This window comes from Phoca vitulina, unplaced genomic scaffold (genome assembly GCF_004348235.1).
Source record: "Phoca vitulina isolate PV1807 unplaced genomic scaffold, GSC_HSeal_1.0 scaffold7, whole genome shotgun sequence".
Taxonomy (NCBI): domain Eukaryota; kingdom Metazoa; phylum Chordata; class Mammalia; order Carnivora; family Phocidae; genus Phoca; species Phoca vitulina.
In genome coordinates this window covers 35,157,477-35,178,289 of record NW_022589710.1, presented here as the reverse complement: position 1 = coordinate 35,178,289, position 20,813 = coordinate 35,157,477, and the positions used below count along the sequence as shown (strand labels likewise).

Here is a 20,813-nt window from a genome sequence, read left to right as displayed (position 1 = left end):
AACAGAATTTGTGTTCTCAAGCTTACGTGGAACATTCACTAGGTAGATCACATTCTGGCCATAAAACACACCTTGGCCAATTTAAAAGAATAGAAATCTTAAAAGGCATGTCCTTAGACCACAATGAAATTAAACTAGAAATCAATAACAGAAAGATAGCTAAGAAATCTCCAAATACTTAGAAATTAACACATTTCTAAATAACCCATGGGCCAAAGAAGAAGCCTGAAGATAAATTAGAAAAATATTTTGACTAACTGAAAATGAAATTACAAATTATCAAATTAATGGGATATAGCAAAAGTAGTGGTTAGAGCAAAATGTATGTAACATTAAATGCATATATGAGAAAAGAAGAAAGATATAAAATTAAAACCCTAAGCTTCTACCTTTGGGAGACAAAGAAGAGCAATTTAAGTGAAAGCAAGCTGAAGACAAGAAATAAGAAACTTTAGAGCAGAAATCAATGAACTAGAAAATAGGAAAACATTAGAGAAAATCACCACAACTCAAAGCTAGTTCTTTAAAAAGATCATCAAAGTTAATAAACCTCTAGCCAGGCTAACCAAGAACAAAGGGAGAAGAAGCAGATTACCAATATTAGAAGTTAAAGAAGGGCCATCACAACTCATCTCAAGGACATTAAAGCATATAAAGGAATACTTTGATCAACTCTATAGCCACTGAATTGATAATTTAGGGGAAATGGACCATTTCTTTGAAAAACAAACTGCCAGAACTCACACTAGGAGAAATAGATAACTTAAATCATCTTATATCTATTAAAAAATAATTAATAATTAATAAACTTCCAAAACAAAGAAACACCATGTATGATGTTTCTGTTTTTCATTTTTGGCAAATCTACAATCTTTTCCAAAAATAGAAGCAGAGAGAACTCTCCTCACTTGTTCTATGAGACCAGCACTACCCTCATACCAAAACCAGAAAAAGACATCACTAGAAAAGAACATTATAGACCAATATTTCTCATGAATATTCATATAAAAATACTCAACAAAAATTGAATCTACATGACAACTAAGTGGGATCTATTCCACATATGCAAAGTGGGTTCAACATGAAAAAAATCAATCACTGTAATCTACTATTTGAACAGGCTAAAAAAAGAAAGATCATATCATTTCATTTGACATAGAACAAGGATTTGACAAAATCCAGCACCCATTCATGGTAAAAACTCTTGGCAAAGTAGGAATGGAGAGCAACTTCCTCAACTTGATAAGGAACATCTATGAAAAACCTCCAGTTAACAGCTGACTATATCTTAAAGTAATATGTTTTTAAATAAAAGATAAGTAATTTTTATATGATTTGTGACCTAACATTCTTCAGATGAATTTGTCTTGCTTTCACACTGAATGACAGTAATACTGAGTAAAAAGCTTTTGTGTCACAGTATTTTCCCTTATATAATATTTATATTTATATTTGATGAATATTATAATTCTCTCTCTTTAAGTGATTTCATGACACTGCTGAAGTTAGGGAGAGTACATACAGTACATTCTCAATTTTGATATGCTGAACATTGATTGATGGTGTCAGTATATGTAGTCTATTTATGGAAACTAAAAATTGACAGCATTTTTTAGTGAAATTGGGGAAAAGGTGCTAATATTGAGCATTGACTTTTATTTCTCAAGTTAATGCCCTTCCATTTATCTGCCTACACCTGCATCCCTGTATCCTTATATCAGAATCTCAGAGTTCTTCATCAGGCAAAATCTTTTAAATGCATAACTCATTCTTACAAAAAAAATGGCATTTGAATAAACTCCAAACAACTCAGACCATTTGATTTTGAACTATGTGCTTGATAGGCATGTAAATTAGAATTTACAGGGAAAATCAGACCCCATTGTGAAAATCATTAGAGAAGACTATCTCTTTCCAGTGCCAGAATTTGTAGGGGAAGAGCTTATTTTAAACAGACTTTTATTTTGAGACTTTTCCACACCTTTCAAATACATAACAGATCACTGAAAAAAGTATTGCACGATGTAACTATGAATGCTGTATATGAGCTACTTTCTATTGTTCAAATGAGCTGTAAAATTAATATGAAAAATTCAATAGAAATAAAATATTTATGACATTAAGTAATCATCCTACTATCTCTATGAAGGTAGAAGTATAGGAAAGTGTGTTTGGAAATCTTGGCAGAAAAAATATGTCTCTCAAATTCTTAAGTTGAATAAAGGGGACTGTGGAACTTTTGAGAAAGAGCAGAGGAGATTTCATGATAACACCATAATATCAAAATGATTTGGGTCTAAAACAATGAACTGGGAGATGGTAGATTTACTTTTAATTTAACCTTGGGCACCAGAGTTACTTAACATGAGCCTTCTTATGACTCTTGTAGGAAAGTTTTGTTCCCCTTGTTTATCTATTTTACTGATTTTTTCCCCTCAACCAAAAATGCTGATTAGGCGTACAGAATGGTGCAGGCACCATTCTAGGTCCTGGAGATACACAGTTCCTTTCCATCCTAATGGGGGGAGGGGAGACAAACAAGTAAATATATATTGGAAGTTTTCTTCCGATTGCTCTTCTCAGGAATATAAAAAACATGGTTATCACCTGAGAGTAAGGATGGTGAAGGAGATGAAGAAGTATTGAAGTCATGGTGAGAGAGAAGTAGGTATGAAATGGTAATCTAAGAGGGTGGAGAAGTGAGCAGGCAAAGGGAATTTGGTAAGCTGAACACTAAGGTCTGCTTGGGACTAGTGGTCATGAGTTCCACTAGAATCTATGAGCATGATTATTGTTTTACTCTATCCATATTCAGTCAAAGATCTATAGATGAAGAAGTAATGAAGAGTTGGATTTAACCAGAGTTGGGATTTGGTAAGGTGAGTGAATGGAAAAGAATCAGGGCAAAGTATCAGGGAGTTGAGGCTGTTGCAAGGGAAGAGATGGAGGGTGTTTGTAAAATTTGAAGAAATACTTAGGTAATAGAGTTCTACCTAGGACATAGGAAATAGTATTTTAAGATACAGAATAGACAAGTGAATCCATACCTTAGCAGGCCAGAATGGAACTTTTAATCCCAGAGCAAGGGTATTTTTACCTTCCCCCTCCCCCTCCTCCTCCTCTCCCTCCTCCTCCTCCTCCTCTTCCTCTTCTTCTTCTTCTTCAATTCTTCTTCGAGTTAGCAGACAATTAATAAATTTGATAAAGGGCATCTACAAAAAGGATATCTACACAAATATCATACTTAATGGTTGAAACATTGAAAGGTTTCCCTTTGAGATTATTAACAAGTAAACAGTGCCCCCATAGCCACTGCTATTCAGCACTTTACATTTGACTTTCTTAATGTGAAAAGGGGCCAGTGATTAGAGCAAGGGCCTAAGTCCTTTGAGGATTTGCCAAGGTTGGAATTGACATCAATTTCCTACTTGCTTTGGTATTTTTACCAAGAAACTCAGATACATGGTTGAAAGAGTTGAGTAAAGGCTAATTCTGAATTTTATTTCTAAATTGTATCTGGGATAGTAACTATAATATGATGGCAGCCAACCAATCTGAGTGCGCCTCTTCCTCATAATGAATCTTATAATACCAAAACTTCATTCTAGGTTGATTTTTTTTCCCTTAAAAAGAATGGCACTGAGTGATGTCAGTGATACCTCTGACTTATACCATGACGGATGGTAGTAAAAACCATCGAAGGGGAAGGAATCCAGTTTTGATGGAGTAGTTACTATATGTCAGGAAGTTTATGTTCTTTATTGCTCTTTCCTATAATTCTGAAAATTAGTATCATTATCTCCATTTTACTGTTGAAGATCCTGACATGCAAAGTGTGACTGATTTCCAATCCCATGTTCTCTCTATTGCACCATGCTGTCTCATCCTTTCCAGTGGAAACTTATTATTGTGGTTTGGCCACATTAATACCCTGCTCACCTTTTTTCCTACAGCAATTAAGCACATGTTGAGAACACTCTGATTCTGACAGAATTGAACTGTTTTGAACCAAGAAATTTACTGATAATAATTCAAGGGGGCAAAGCATTTTTGTTATCTTTTGTTCCTGGTACTGAGATCTTGGAACTGTTGCTCAGATAATCAGTCAATGGTACCTGATTCATCATTTGTAATAATACAAAGGGGAAAAATTACAGCCAAGAAATCCATTTCGTTGATTATCCATGTGTGTTCTACAAGAGATGGCCAGAATCTCTGCCCATTTATCCTGTACGGTATTTTCAAACAGATTCCAAAACTGCCAAGACACTCACAGTGTGAAATATCCTGTGCCAAATAGTTATGGCATCTTCATGCCAATAATTGAGACAAAAAAATTCTTACAGAATGAAGCTAACAGCAAAAATAGCAACCTTCCCCTGTGGGAAGCCAGTGGTTTTCTTTATAGAGAGGAAACAACAGATGAAATATGAGTAATTATGCCATGTAGTCTCTTTGGCCAAGAGTATAATTGTTTACCTAAGCTTTTTTCGTATAGATTAGAATCTTGTGTTGCAGTCTAATAGATTGATTTAACTGCCTCTGTGACTTCCTCTTATTTTTAAGATTAGGCAGTGCATGACAAAGAGGTTAATTGCAACCCAATAGAGCTAAACTAATGTTTTATTAAGAAGGAGATGGCATCCTGAGCTTTTAGGAGAACAAATGTTCTCATAATTCCATGAACAACTCATAGAGCAAGTATTAGGCTCTTCATAGTCAGCTGTCTGTTCACATTACCCCATATCGACCACATCTAAGTAACATCAGCGAACTGTGCTGAATAATCAGTTACACCAGTGAGGTCTCTGTAAAGGTGAGATCAGTAAATGTATCACTGGGAAAAGTTAGAACTGCTGATGTGTCTTTTTTCTCTGACCTAGACAGTATGGCTGCTCAACTTTTTCAAAGTTTGACTGTATAGTGGGGGTTGGTGACAGATCAAATGAACTAATTTAGTTAATAACATAGGCAATTCCGAATGTGTCCAAGGGCACAAAGGGATAGGCATAAGGAAATTCACTGTGGTGTTGTTAGTGATAGTGAAAATCTAGAAACTACTTAAATGTTCATGAATAGAACATGTGCATGATCAGAAAAGAGCAAATGTCTACTACTCTGAGATGATAAAGGTGCAGGCAAGAATCAGTGCCATACAGGTGGGTCTTGAGATGGAGGGGACAGAAGGGAAATTGAGGGCTATCTATTATGTTTCTTTTGGCTTCTGTTTATTCAATAACATTTGACAAGGTAATCTGAGAGTGAGGAGAAAGGGGTGGTATAGGGGTCTTGAAAAAAGTGCTAACTGTTTAGAACTGAGGACTATAAGAAAGCCCTAACCCTAGCCATTATCCTAGGAAATGAGAGAATGCATGCCATTTGATGATTTGTATTCTTCTATATGTCAATGAATTTATTCCTCCAATATCTCTTTTAATTTTTTTCAAAATATTTTCTGGATAAACCTTATTGAACTCTGGGAATAAAAATGGGCTTCTTTCTAAATCCAGTACTCAGAAGTACTAAGATGTGTAACATCACTTGTCTTAGGAAAATGAAGCTTCAATAAGTATAACATTGCCTTGTAAGTTTCTAGAAATATTCAATGCAATTATAAATCCAGTTGAAGTAAGAAAGAGAAATGATCACAAGAAATATTTCAGGTGCCAACATTGTTACTGTCATCTGAAGATACTCTTACCACTATGAGTGGATCAGAGAAGCTTCCAGAAGGAGATAATGCTTTAACTGAGTCTGGAGGTGCCAGTAAATGCATGAAAGCCTGGAAACACTGAATATCATGGGGTGTACAGAGAATTCTTAGTAGATTTAATTTTAGTTTTGAATTTATTCTTTTTTTTTTAATTTGCTACTGATTTTAGTAAGGCTGGAATACAGAGTATATATGAATAAGTAGAAGGGGATGAATGCAGAGCAATCTTTGGGATCAGAAACTAAATGACCTATATACCAAGGATATGCAATGTTATACTGAAGGCTTCCAGGGGTCTCTTAAAGAGTTTGAAATAAGGGAAGGGCGTGGACCAGTTGTGTGCTTTAGAAAGCACTTTGGCAGCAATGTAGAGAGTTGCTTGGGGAGTATATGGTCAGCGAGCAGATAGAGAGTATAGTCTTTAAGATGCACGGGTGGAAGATGATATACTGTCTGACATATAGGGATGGAGAGAGGAGATTCAACTTGAGTATTTATTAATAAGTTATAGTCTATAAGACTTAGAAGTGATTGGATATGTGGATGTGGAGATAATAGTGAAGGAGGATGGTAAATTTCAAGTTTCTGATTTGGGCAATGGAAATATCATGGGCCCATTCACCAAGTCCAGGAATACATGAAAGATGTGGAGTTGGAGATGGAGAGAGAAGATGATGAGATCAATTTTGGACATGTTGTCAGATGCCTATAGACTATCTTAGTAAGAGGTGGCTAATGGCTGATTAGATACTAGATAGGTCTAGTCCTCAGAAGAAGAGTCTAGATTGGTGATAGAGATTGCATATTGGTCTTTTACATTGATGTTAAGTTCTTAGAGAGCTGGTGGCATATCTGGTGCTTCCTTTTTTAAAATTTTTTTCTAGCACATTACACAGGGTTAACCTTAGGGTTACATACAATTCTCAAGGCCTAACATTTTTTTTCTTCTAGCCACTAGGATAAAGTCCATTAATTAAGAATTAAGGACCTTCTACCAACTGATACCAGTTTACCTATTTTCTAATCCACTTGTTGGATACCATAGACGGAGCTGAATTGGTAGGGAAATACAAAGCTTAACTGAAGTCAGAATTAGCCTGAAGAATGGTAGTAAACTATGATGTAATCTACCTAGTATAGTTTGAAAGACATTTGACAGGTGTCTGCCCAGGATTTCTTCCTTCATCTTTTGTCACATTGTTTGAAATTTCATCATTGCCATTACAGTTATTCCTTGGGACCAGCAGGAGTTTTCCTTGTTAAGGAGTTATTTGACAAATAACCTAGTTAGGGGCACTAGCATAGAAATTATCACATGGTCTTAATGGAATCTTTAATAAATTAGAGTCTTTGGGATATGTAGAGAAAGGGTAATTGAGATAGGACCAGAGTATGGTTAGTTTTGCTCTACTTATTCACATTTCCTTGAAATTAATTATTTTAGTAACAGGAATTTGAGGCCTCAGAAGAAATTTCTTTTTTTTTTTTTTTTTTTTTAAGATTTTATTTGTTTATTTGATAGAGAGCGAGAGAGGGAACACAAGCAGGGGGAGTGGGAGTGGGAGAAGCAGGCTTCCCACTGAGCAGGGAGCCCAATGTGGGGCTCAATCCCAGGACTCTGGGATCATGACCTGAGCCGAAGGCGGATGCTTAACAACTGAGCCACCCAGGCGCCCTCAGAAGAAATTTCTTTCTCATTAAATTCACATCCCTTTCCCCCAGAAGTTAAAATTACTACTCTTTCAGAAAACAATATTAGGGATTCTAGATATTTAAGGAAGGATCTTTAGCTATCACTGTAGTTGTTAAGAGAGAAATAACATTTTTCTATGTAACAAGAAAAGATGGAAGTGTGATAAGAACCATAATATGTGAGATTTGTCAAAATTGGGCTTCATTTTCTTATGTGTATATATCTGCACACAATGCACAGTAGAACTGTTTTTATTAGTCTATAATAAATACCCCTGCCCCCAACTTTCAGTGGCTTAACACAACAGAAGCCTATTTCTTGCTCACATTACAGTCCGAGGCAGGTGATCCTTGGCATATGGCAATCTTCTGTGCCCTAATTCAGTGCTTTACCTTTCCCTGGGGCCTTGTTGTCACTTGCATCCAGCTGGTAGAAAGAGGAAGAAAGTGTAGAGAAGTCTCACTTGCTTCTTATGTTGCGGCATGCACATGTGTAGGAGTGACACACTTCATTTCTGCTTTTATTCCATTGATGAGAACTAGGGACATGGACACAGCTAGATGCAAGGAATGCTGGGAAGTGTAGTCATGGCTGGGCAGCTGTGTTCCAGTAACAAATCTATATAATGCAAGGGGGAGCACAGAATTTTGTGGGCAGCTGTAACTTGGCTACTGAGACTATGTAATAGATATGAGCAAAACACAAAGGTCACATATAAAAATTACTCATTACTTTATAGCTGCGCTTGAAATGTGATTATGTTTATGCAGAAATAAAATGCTTTAGATTGATACTTTTTATTAGTTCTGGATGTTGTGCTATTTCTTAGATCCTTTGAATATTAGCAAGAATGTTGGGTTCCATATTCATTATATGTGAAAAACTGAGACTTTCTCTCCTTACTTTTAAGGTTGGACAAAATTTGCCCGATTGACACGGGCTTTGACAAATAGCCGAAGTGTTTTGCAGCAGCTCACGCCAATGAATAAAACAGAGGTGGTCCACAAACATTCAAGATTAGCTGAAGTAAGTGGGAGACTAACTTTCCTTCCCAAGATGGTGGTGGTGGTACATTTTTTCCCCCCAAATGATTCAATATAGGTATTTCTGGTTATTATTTTACAAGTACTTATCTTCTAATTATTTTTCCCTTATGGAATTACAGAAATTTTAAATATTTCTTTTTATTTTATCATATTCTTGAAATGAGAAACTAGTTCATGACATCCCAAGTGGTATTTGTAGAGGGTGAGGTTTTCTTTGAGTAAATGAGATAGGAAGTTCACTCATTTTATCTATTTATGTATGCAGCACAAACTCATTGAGAGTTTTCTCTGTGCCTGATACTTTACAAAGGATGTGAAGATGAATAAGCAATGGGCTCTACCATCAAGGAACTAAAGATCAAGCAGAAGAAACTGACAATAGGATATGATAAATAGGATGATAGGGTGCAGTGGGAACACATACAAGAGCATTTGCCTAGACTTGGGGCTCTAGGGAGGCTTACCTGAGTGAGGTGATACCTGGGGTGAGTGAATGTTGAAGGAAAAATATGAGAAATGGGTAAAGAAGAGATGCAGGTCATTTCTACCAGGGAGACCAGCATGTGCAAAGGCTCAGAGATGAGAGAGTATGATGACTTTGAATATGAGTTCAGTGTGGGTGAAGTCAGGTGAAGGAAAGGTTAAAGTTATGTAGAGTGAAACAGTGGTGGTTGGTGTCCCATGTGCCAGGGAAATGATATGATCACATTTATGCTTTAGAGAAACCTCTCAAAGGGAGATTGGTCCCTATGGTTTTCTTTGCAATGCCATGTTTTTCTTGTATTAATTTAAAAACTTGATTCCAAGAAGGGGTCCATAGCTTTCATCAGATTACCAAAAGGGATCTGTGGTACAAAAATGATTAAAAACCTAGTGGCTTTGTGTTGAATGGGTAGATAGGGAAACTAGTTAAGAAAACCTAAGAGTAAATCAGCTAGATTGACCATGGCTTTAAGCAAGGAAACCGGAAATGGAAATGGGCAGATCCAGACACTCCAAGATTAGAGTCAACACATTTGTTGATAGATAAGAATTGAATGTGAAAAAGAGGATGAGTCAAAGACAACTGGATAGATAGTACTGTGGCTAATAAAATGACAAATATAAGAGAAGGAAGAGAAGGTTTGGGGACAGTGGGAATGAGTTCAGTTTTGGGGATGTTAAGTTTAAAGTGCCTGACAGGAAATCCAAGTGGAGATGCCTCAAATGCAGAGGGATGAAGGGGGGGGAAATAGGAGGGGGAGATGAACCATGAGAGACTATGGACTCTGAGAAACAAACTGAGGGTTCTAGAGGGGAGGGGCGTGGGGGGATGGGTTAGCCTGGTGATGGGTATTAAAGAGGGCACGTACTGCATGGAGCACTGGGTGTTATACTCAAACAATGAATCATGGAACACTACATCAAAAACTAATGATGTACTGTATGGTGATTAACATAACATAATAATAAAAAAAAAAGGCAGAGGGATTTCTGGGTCTGGCTCTGGAGGGATATCTGGGTCTGAATTTCAGGCCTTGGTGCCCTAGGACTAGATGATGTTACCCAGAGAAAGTATATTGAAACCAGAGAGAAAAGGAATTGAGGACAGAACTCCAGGGCCGCTAAAAGCTTTCTTGTTCATGTGTCTTCTGTAATCATCACTTGTCTTCCTGGTGTGAATGATGCCAAAAGCTAACTAAACTACAAAAGCTTGGCTAAGCACTTAGTGGGCACTCACAGAATATTCTGAGGTAGCTTACCAAAGAAGAGAAAGATGAAATTAAATATATATGTTCATCAGTTTGCTCTGCTGGAGAAAAGTGAGTTGAAGAGCTCCAGAGTAACTTTCTAAACTAGTGGCAGATATTAAATTTGGTTTGGAGAGGGTGTGGAAGTAAAGTTTGTTCCTTGAATTTGGAGGACTCTGGATTTTTCTTGGACCATAGCTAACAGGGGACTTAGAAGGCTTTCTGCTCTAAATAGCACTGTTAGCCTGGGGAGAGATTAATACTTAGATGTGCAATCAGGTTTTTAAAAGCCCAGGTAAGACATTAACATAATTAAATATTAACTAATAATAATAATCACAATATTTTAAAAGACAATATGCAATTAGGACAAGATTTAAAGCAGGCTATTAGATACAACTTCCTTTGTCAGTGATGCTTGTTATAAAGTACTACTTGATTTTAAAGCTTTCTTTTCTGCCTTGAGTTGTCCCTTTTTTTCTACAAATCAAGCTGAAGTGGAGGGACATGTTTCTGTGACTGCTGACTTTCATAGTCATGATTCCTTCTGGGTCTTAACAATACCTTATTCAGAGTTTTTCTTTTCTCCGTTGTACAACTGGGCAAGAACAAGAGGAAGGGACCATAGAGAGGAAAATATTTTACCTTAGCACCCTGAAACATTCATTGGTTTTTTCCTTCTGCATCAAGTGGGAAGTTTCTTTCCCCTCAATAGCACATGATTTTTTACTTTTATTTTTGAGGAAATTTCACCCCTGTTTCTTCCCATCTGATTTTATTTTATTTTTGCATCGCCTTTGGATTATTGATAGTTTCTTTATTGGTCATCTCTAATTCACAAACCTGACTCAGATACAAAACTGTTTTCTGTCAGGTCATAGGCTTGATTTCAGAGAACATGAAGAAATAATGAGATTTTCAAAAGATATTTTGTCTGCATGTGCTCTTAGTCCAAAGTTTGACCCAAAAGAAGCAACAAGTTAGCAGAAGGATATCATTTCAAAAATTTTACTCAGAGTCATATAATTTGTTCAACCTGACTATTTGGATTTGCTGTTGAACTTCAGGTTTTCACTTTTTCCAAGACATATAAATTTTATCACAGTGCCATCGGGACACCTACATTTGGAGCCAGTTCCTGGTTTCAAAGATCTGGGTCTCCTTGTAGGTAGTTCATCAGTTGTCCACAAGAACTGACTTCCTGCTGACTGGCTTCAGCTTTTCACTTTTACAGGGGTGAAGATAAATATCTGTACCAATGCCATGTCCTTGGTTCTGATTCTATTAGTGTCAGTGCTCTCAGATATTCAGAGAGAAAGAACGTGTTTGTATTGGTACAAAAATAATCTGAAAATGTGTTTTCATCCCCCTCCACCTAAGGCTCGTCACTTCTCAAAGTACAAGTGGACTAGCAACGAAAATGAAGGATTATTACTCATGGCTTTATAAAAGCGCCCCAGAGTCAGAGTGAAGATTAAAGTCGTGCTCTGCATATGAGAGAGATCAAAGTGTGAGCATGAGTGTCCCTTTGTGGTTGATGCCATGCTCCTCCTCCTCCTTCTCTCTGCCTGCTTCTCCTCCCCCTCTTGTAGCATTTCTGGATCCTTTTACATATGCAAGTCACTGTCTGAAGAACTGGGTCCTGAATGTCTAAGGAAATATCACACAAGAGTTTTACCTTGGACTGTACATTATAATCACTCAGGAAAGGTTTTGAAAATATAGATCGCACAAGATGAATTTAATTGTCAGTGGGGGCGCATTTCTAGGTATGAGTATATCATCGTTTAAAAAATTTCTCCCAATGGTTCTAGTTTGTAGCCAGATTTAAGGAATACTAACCTCAGGAGTGATCCAATTCCATCTCTAGAGAAGACATCTTATGTTCTGCCAGCGTGCTGAGCAGGGTCAACTTGTCTATAAGCAGTGTGTGGGACCACAGCATTTTTAGGGGTCCATGGGATGTCTGAATTTCTATTAACAGTAGAAGGAAAAATTGAACTTTTAGGTAAAAAAGTTGGATTTATAATAATTTATTCTTCTTTGTAACAATGCAGTTGTAAAATGCAATTTTTATTTTATTTTATTTTTTTATGGAGAAAGGGGTCCAGGAAGGCAAAAATGCCTAGGGCCCATGAAGGTCATAAATGCACCCTGGCACTTGAGTTTATTTTCTAAGTCTGATTTCTTTGTGCTTCAGCTATAGGCTGTGTAAATATAGATGGTAAAATATTAACATTGACTATGAAGAAAATTTTCACGTTTAACATGGTGAAATTGGAATGGATCGATCAGTGGCTATAAAGAGAAAGAGAAGCCATGATTCTGTTTGATTCTGTCTACATAAAGCTCTATCCCAACATGAAGCTTATATTCTTGGTAGGAAAATTTGTTGCTAAGTAATCTAAGGCCTTATGGGAGAAATATGGCTGGGGCACTGATAATGAGGATAAATACATAAAAATCTTTCTAAATAGTTCTGATAGCCCCCAAACAAACAACAATAGTTATAATACACAACTATTGAGAATACTAATGATGTTTTTCACATTTCAAATATTAATAATGGGTATTATATACTTAGTTTTCAGTTATGTAAGTTCTATGCACAAGAGAAACTTTTCAGGATAATTGTCGAGTTTCAAGAAGTGCTAGTATATTTGTTTTGTTTTGTGGCGTATGAGTTATGTGCTAATAGGTATTTTTGTTTATGTCTATTCTTATATTCAAATATTTAATGCATTTATAACCTTATGATAACTTTTTGACTGCTACCTTCTGGATCCCATTAGTCTTAGAGATGCTAAACACTTGGATATATAAGATGACAAAGCTGCTGGAAATATTTATCAAAGTCCCATTTACAAATTCCTTAACACATAGATTTGCTCAGCCTTAGCTTCATTGATGGCATGGAACAGAGCTCTCTGATCTATTCCTTCAACTCTTTTTCACAGTTTCCAAGTTCCAGGTCCTGGAAAGCAATGCTAAGTCTGTGTTTGTTACTTTTGCCCAGCAGTGCCCAGGCCTCTACTCTTGCTCTGTCATCTGCTTTTTCCCTTTGTCTCTTTAATTAGACCTGCTTAGAGTAAGTCAAGGTTCATATAACCTTGCAGTGAAATTTTTCCGTCTGTCAAAAAGGTATGGAGAAGCAAACCTGAGTATTTAGCATTTTCTTTTTTCCAAAGCAAATATGCATCTGGACAGGAAACACAATTCTTTAAGTCCTGATTGAAGGGAGAAAAGGAAAAAGCAGGCTATAACACTTACAACCCTGTTATCACTATGCCGCTCATTAGGGCCCTTGCTGAGTCCCACTCAACAGCAAGATCACCAACAGTGTGGTCCTGGGGTTCAGCGAGGCCATCAGAATCAAAGTTATGCTCCCTGAGGTGCTAAGTATGTGTGAAAAATGGATAACGGTGAGTCACCCAAATAACTGTTGGACAATCAGAGATGTGTGATTTTAGGCAGGCTTGCAAGTGAGTGTACAGAAAGCAATCCCATAAGTGGACATCCAGCAGTGCTGTGGATCAGTGTTGGTGTTGGAGGAAGTTATTGAGAGGATGTGACTGCTGGCTGACCCCGGAACTGGACCCAGGCAATCGGAGGCTCCTCATTCTGGTCCTTGGAATGTACACTCTGCCAACCATTCCCACAGTGGGAGCCATTTTCAAGGACATAGCCTTGAAAGAGTAGGATGTTGTTGAGACCATTTGGACTGTATATGTGACTGGATCCAGTTAGGGTATCTATTAAGCTTTTAAGATTCTGGTAGGTGGGTGCGGAGGTCTACTCATCTTACCGTTTCCTATGACAAGCCTTGTAAGTATGTTCCCTTGCTTATTAAACTGCCACCTAACGATCTGGAGTGGTCTGTCCTTTTCTTTGTTCTCTCCTTGCCCTTGGTGTTTGGGGGCCAGTTTGTGAACCAACAGTTGGCCACTGGAGAGAAAGCCAGATAGAACAGCAGAAAGATTAACTTCCTTTAAACAAACTTTGGTACAACTCAGAAGAGGGAGACAAAACTTTAGGGTTTGACTGGTCTTGAAACCAGGAGTCATGAAAAATACACTGTGGTTTGACTTCCAGTAAGTTTGAATTCATTACTAACTGTACAGAGATGTTCAAGTCATTTATATACACATTGTCTCTCTTTTAGGTTCTTCAGCTGGGATCAGATATCCTTCCTCAGTATAAGCAAGAAGCGCCAAAGACGCCACCACACATTATTTTACACTATTGTGCTTTTAAAACTACTTGGGATTGGGTGATTTTAATTCTTACCTTCTACACCGCCATTATGGTTCCTTATAACGTTTCCTTCAAAACGAAGCAGAACAACATAGCCTGGCTGGTGCTGGACAGTGTGGTGGACGTTATCTTTCTGGTTGACATTGTTTTAAATTTTCACACGACCTTTGTGGGACCTGGTGGAGAGGTCATTTCTGACCCCAAGCTGATAAGGATGAACTATCTGAAAACTTGGTTTGTGATCGATCTGTTGTCTTGTTTACCTTATGACATCATCAATGCCTTTGAAAATGTGGATGAGGTAAGTTTCTTTTTTTTCTGAGTACTGTGGACCGTATGTTTTGAGAAAATTAAGATAAAAGGAGTTTACAGATAATCCAAACTTCTTTTTTTTTTTTTAAGATTTTATTTATTTATTTGACAGAGAGAGACACAGTGAGAGAGGGAACACAAACAGAGGGAGTGGGAGAGGGAGAAGCAGCCTCCCCGCTGAGCAGAGAGCCTGATGCGGGACTCAATCCCAGGACCCTGGGATCATGACCTGAGCCGAAGGCAGACGTTTAACGACTGAGCCACCCAGGCGCCCCAATCCAAACTTCTTTTTAGCCACCACTTTCAGCTTTCACCCTACTTGCTGTAAATTATATTATTCAATGACTTTAATTTTCATCTGCTTCTTTTTCTTGATTTCTGGTTGATAATACCAATTACTAAGACAGTGGTTGTGGTTCGATGTTGTGGTTTGAAGAAGTGGAGGTTGTGGTTGGAGGAGGTGGAACAGAAGAAAAGCAGAGCATTTGGGGGTCAAATACAGTTATGAATTAGGTAATTGATTAAGAGAGATGAAATAGATGTATTTTCTTTGGAAAACAGTAGCATTCTATGCATCCATAGATGTTTTGACTCTTCCTCTCCAGATATATATGGTAGCAGTGCTTGAGTTAACATTAAAAAAAAAAAAACTTTTATGGAAAATCCTCAAATTTTTGCCTGTTTGGTTTCTTCTTTATAGCCTTTGTTTTAAATTTTGTCTAAGTACATTTGTGATTAGAGACTATATTGGATGACTTCTGATGTCTGGTCTAGTTCAAGGTCCTGTTCATTCAGTATTACCTGCACAACTAGAAATACTTAAAATGTGGAGGGCACCTGGGTGGCTCAGTTGGTTGGGCAGACGACTCTTGGTTCCAGCTCAGGTCATGATCTCAGGGTCCTGGGATTGAACCCTGCATCGGGCTCTGTACTCAATGGGGAGTCTGCTTGAGGATTCTTTCTCTCTCCCTCTGCTCCTCCTCCTGCTCGCACACACTCTCTCTAAAAAAATTAATCTTAAAAGAATATTAAAAATGTGTAATATCTTTTTTTAAAAAGATTTTATTTATTTATTTGTCAGAGAGAGAGTGCACACAAGCAGGGGGAGCAGGAGGCTCCCCGCTGAGCAAGGAGCCCAAAGTGAGACTCGATCCCAGGACCTTGGAATCATGACCTGATGTCAACGTCTAGTGCGTTGGGGTCCCTGGGTAAGGGTCGCGAAATCACCAGGACACAGGGGATGCAGAGCAAAGGCAGCACTTGCAACTGCATACTGCCGTTTATTTCTTGACATCTTATATACTCTTTACAATCAAAATATATTGTTACTGATTGACAATGTAAGCATTAAGATATCCCGATACTTCTTTACGCAAGAAAGGACAAAAACAAATCAACTCCGGTTGCACCGGAATAATTACATATCTTAAGTAAATCTCATTCTCTGATCAGCTTTTGTGCAAAGGTACTTCATGACCCATTCCCCGAAACTACATAGAGATAGAATCAAATCCTATGCAGGAATGCTGAGATTAGACAACACCCCGCATATACATTTGAAGCAGGATGTTATCTGATCATCACATCCCCGCACACGAAGCCACTCTCCTCGGTGGGCGTCACAAGGAACAATGTGCCCAAGATTACTCAAAACATCATGAGCCATTTCTCAGCTGACCGGATGCCTGAGGCATAGGCACACAACAAGGCGAGGGAGACTTTTCCCCCTCTCAGGCCTGGGCGTTCCCGACCTTACCCTGTGTGCGCCACAGCACACAAACAATTCCGGCCACAGAGGGCTCACATGCCTATGTTGGCCTCAACCTGAGCTGAAGGCAGATGCTTAACCGAATGAGCCACCCAGGTGTCCCTAAAAATGTGTAATATCTTAAAAGACCACTTCATCCAGAGCTTCATAGCTTTTACCCTAATAGTGGATGATTTCCAACTTGCTACAGCAAGCTGATAGGATGCAACCAATAATCTCAACTAATAATGTAAAAATGAGTCAATATAGAATGCATCTATTATTAAAATGTGTTCATAATGATAATATTACAAACTTAATTTCCCTAAAGATTCTACTCTGTCCTTGTAGACTGCTCAGATGGAAAATTCTCTACTGTATTGTTGTTACTCTACGTATGTTGGGAGGTAGATAGAAACTATTCAGTGACTTTTTCCCCATAAAATTTCTACACTCAATTAACTTTAATAATATTAAAAAAACTATTTCCCTGAAAGTTTAGTGTAGATATTGTGTTTTGATGCTGTACACATTACTTTAAAAATTACGGGAAAAGGAGGAATTATAGTAAATTGTTTCCTAATGTTAGATTCCATTTACACATGCTTTTAAAGGTACATTTATTTCTTTCCTATTTACCCTCTGAAAGGGGTTAAAAGGAGTTAATTTTGAAAATGTGAAATATGATGAGATGATAAGCAGTATTTGTATTTCACTTACTATATGAATTAATATATTAAGATCAATATATTAAGATTTCAATTATTTAGAACATAGGCATAAAAGGATTTTAATAACAATAATCAAAAGATTGGCTCAGCTCATAGAAAATACACTAAATATGTTACAAAATAATAAATGCATTTAACATAATATATAAATATATCAAGAGATCCTCAGCCTCATGCATATTAAGTAAAATGCAGAGTAAGACTACAAACTACACCAACATACCATTTTCACTTATCACACTGTTGCAGTAAAAACTCTGTTAACGCACTAGGTTGGTGAGTATAGTAGCTAAGAAGGTGCACTGCTTAGCTCATCCTTCATGGAAACCTGCTGTCTGGAGCACAGTTCATAGCTTCCTGGAACCTGCTCTTGGTTTGGGAAAGCCAATTGTTAGGATCTTTTCCAAACTCAGCATTCATTCGGTGAGTCATTACACTGTCACACTAGTAGCTTGAAACTGACCGCAGTGGGAGTATTTACACTTAGAAAGCCTAAAATGCTATAAATAAAGGCTTTTTAAATTTTATTTTATTATGTTATGTTAATCACCATACATTACATCACTAGTTTTTGATGTAGTGTTCCATGATTCATTGTTTGCGTATAACACCCAGTGCTCCATTCAATACATGCCCTCCTTAATACCCATCACCAGGCTAACCCATTCCCCAACCCCCCAGGCTTTTTTTTTTTTTTTTTGACTGACAGCTGTTGCATTTTCTCATCTGCTGCAGTTCACACACTGAGGCCATATTTCCCCAAGGCTACTTTTAGCCAATAATTAAGAATGGGGGCAATATTATAATTTAGTCTAGTCCTTCTCAACACAAGACTCCTCTGTTGAGTAACTTTTGCTCTGGGGCTCCCCATTTACTTGTACTGTGGTCTGACGCTCTTCTACCCAATACCCCTTCACCCATGTCAGACCCGCATTTTGGTCTGAAGGCCCCTCCCTCCTCCCTTATCTTTCCCAGACCTTTATCTCAGTAAAACTTGCACCTCTAACCCTGATTTGGCAGCACTCCGTAGGGGACCCGAACTGATAAAGTGATGGTACGGGCACTCTCATACATTGCTCAAGGGACTATAAGTTGGTAAAACTTCTATGAAGAATGATTGACAATATCTCATTTTGAAGAAAAAAGAAAAAAAGGCCTTAGAGGCAACCACTTTCAAATTGTTTAGGGGATTCTTTTATTATTTTCTTCCATGTCAGCAAACAAAAAGATTATGTACCTACCTCTTGGTTTTTCAGTTTTAGGCCTTGTCTTTGACTTCTCAATGTGGCATTTGAGGTTCTAGCCCTTACTATGTCCATGTACTCTTCTCATCACCTCATTCTCACAATACAGGTATATCATTCTTTTGGGTCAATAAATATCATTATGACTACAAATATGATATTTATGGTGGAACCTTAAACGTGCTATGATTGTTTTTCTGCACTTTCCTCAGAGTTGATAAATAGCTGGATTTATTGTTTGCTTAGTTTTTTGTACTTATCTCTAATTCAAACACTAAACTCTCTGCCAATTGTCTACATCTTCTCTCATTACATTGGTGCGAGCAATATTCGATCAACATCACTTTCTTAAACAAATCTCTCTTTATTCCCCCCTGCCACATGATTGACTTTGGCTAACTATAATACTGTAGGCTAGAGATAATTAGGATTTCTGACCCTTTACATGTGACCTGTGCTCTTTTTGGAAGTTTGATGTATCCTCTCTGTCCTGGGGTTCTGAATCTTTCTGATGATATGCCTTAGTGTGGGTCTGTTTTCATCAGTTTGGCTGGGCATTGATGGTGGCCCTTTTCAATCTGGAAAAGCACGTTTTATGTCTTAATTTCTTTTTCCTATGATGATTATCTCCACCCTTCTCCCCCACTTTTTTCTTGCTGGACCTCCTTTTATTCAGATATTGTACCTTTTGGACTAGTCCTCTAATTTTCTTTTTCTCTTCTCTCCTATTTCCAGCACTTTCTATTTTTGCTATCCTGTCTGGGAGATTTCCTCAACATTATTTTCTCACTTTCTTTGTCCCTAATGATTGTTTTTGCTTAAGGTCTATTTGGCTTGATTCTAGTAGAGCTAAATTAGCTTTCATATAGTATTTGGTATATATATTTCTATATTTTAAATTTTATTATTATAGATTATTATACTCTAGCTGTATCTTCTGAAGATAGTATATGGATTCTGAGAGTGTAACTGACAAGCTTAATCTATGTATATTTATCGAGATTAATTGCATGTTGATTTACTTGAGCATATTCTTTTCTACTTTAAAATGCCTTTTCTTTGCTTTTCTCTATGTTTTTATTTCCTTTTTCTTCTTTTCTTCCATCTTTTGGATTTTTTTTCTCTCATCTCCTGGATTCCCTCCGCTAGTTTGGAAGTTTTTCTGTTCATTGATTACTCTTTTTTTTTAAAAGATTTTATTTATTTATTTGACAGAGAGACACAGCGAGAGAGGGAACACAAGCAGGGGGAGTGGGAGAGGGAGAAACAGGCTTCCCACCGAGCAGGGAGCCCCATGCGGGGCTTGATCCCAGGACTCTGGGATCATGACCTGAGCCGAAGGCAGACGCTTAACGACTGAGCCACCCAGGCACCCCTCATTGATTACTCTTAACATTTTTAGCGTCAATATGTGGCTTATTAGTATCTTTACCCTTCTCCTAATTAATTCAAGGACCTCTGTTCATCTTCTCATCTTTCAAATTATTATTGTCTTGTATTTTGCTTCTATATTGTTTTTAACTTTCTCTTTTAACTATTATATTGTTGTCTTATTTAATTTCAATACTTATTTAGATATATCCATATGTCTACCAGTTTCTTTGCTGACATTATTTTATGCATTTTTGACTTCCTTCTGGTTCAGTTCCTGTGGGTCAGCTCTGTATTATCTGTTACATGACATCCAACTTTCTGGAACATACTTCTTCAGGGAAACCTTCCTGCATTATGTTAAAAAAAATTCAACTGAGTAAATTTTAAAGATCCTATTGGCTTTATTCAATGATTCATGAGTTGGGCAGCATCCCATCTAGCAAACACAAAGGAGCTCTGAGGAGCTATACAAAATAGAAGACTTTTATAGACAGAAGGGGGCAAGACAAGGACATTATTAGCAAAGAGTGGGTTATTTCAGGCAAGGTCACCTTCCTTTAGAAGGCAGGGGTTCTATCAGGCAGTTACCTCACTAGAGCTGACCAGGTAATTCCAGATGGACTGGTTAAGATTACATTCTTGGGAGAGGCTGAAACTGCAATTAAGTTGGTGTTAAGTCTTGGTTTGGTGACTCCATTTTGGGCCTCTTGTTTTTTTAAAAATGATTATTTCCAAGCAACTGTAATGAATATCTTCATCGTATTTCATCTTCATTTATGTACCTGAGTGCACATCAATATAATTAAAGTTATTTTTCTTTTGTAGCTTTGTGTGTGTTCATGAGCACTGTAACCATTTGTTGTGTGATCTGGGGTCTTATGCCTTCCCTAGAACATGTTTGTTGTGAGCCTTTGGGATGGTTACTCTGGCTCTCAGTTTCTGTGTCTGTAAGAAAAGGAAAGGAATACC

The 20,813-nt window shown here is 37.5% G+C and overlaps 1 protein-coding gene across 3 annotated transcripts in view; it reads left to right on the top strand.

Moving 5' to 3' along the window:
- Positions 1-20,813, top strand: part of KCNH5 (potassium voltage-gated channel subfamily H member 5) — a 298,912-nt gene that overhangs the window by 49,792 nt on the left and 228,307 nt on the right. For all 3 annotated transcript variants that reach the window (XM_032405260.1, XM_032405262.1, XM_032405261.1), the window contains exons 5-6: positions 8,317-8,432; positions 14,345-14,737. In XM_032405260.1, the coding sequence (XP_032261151.1) occupies positions 8,317-8,432; positions 14,345-14,737 (509 nt within the window). The remainder of the gene's footprint in view (positions 1-8,316; positions 8,433-14,344; positions 14,738-20,813) is intronic.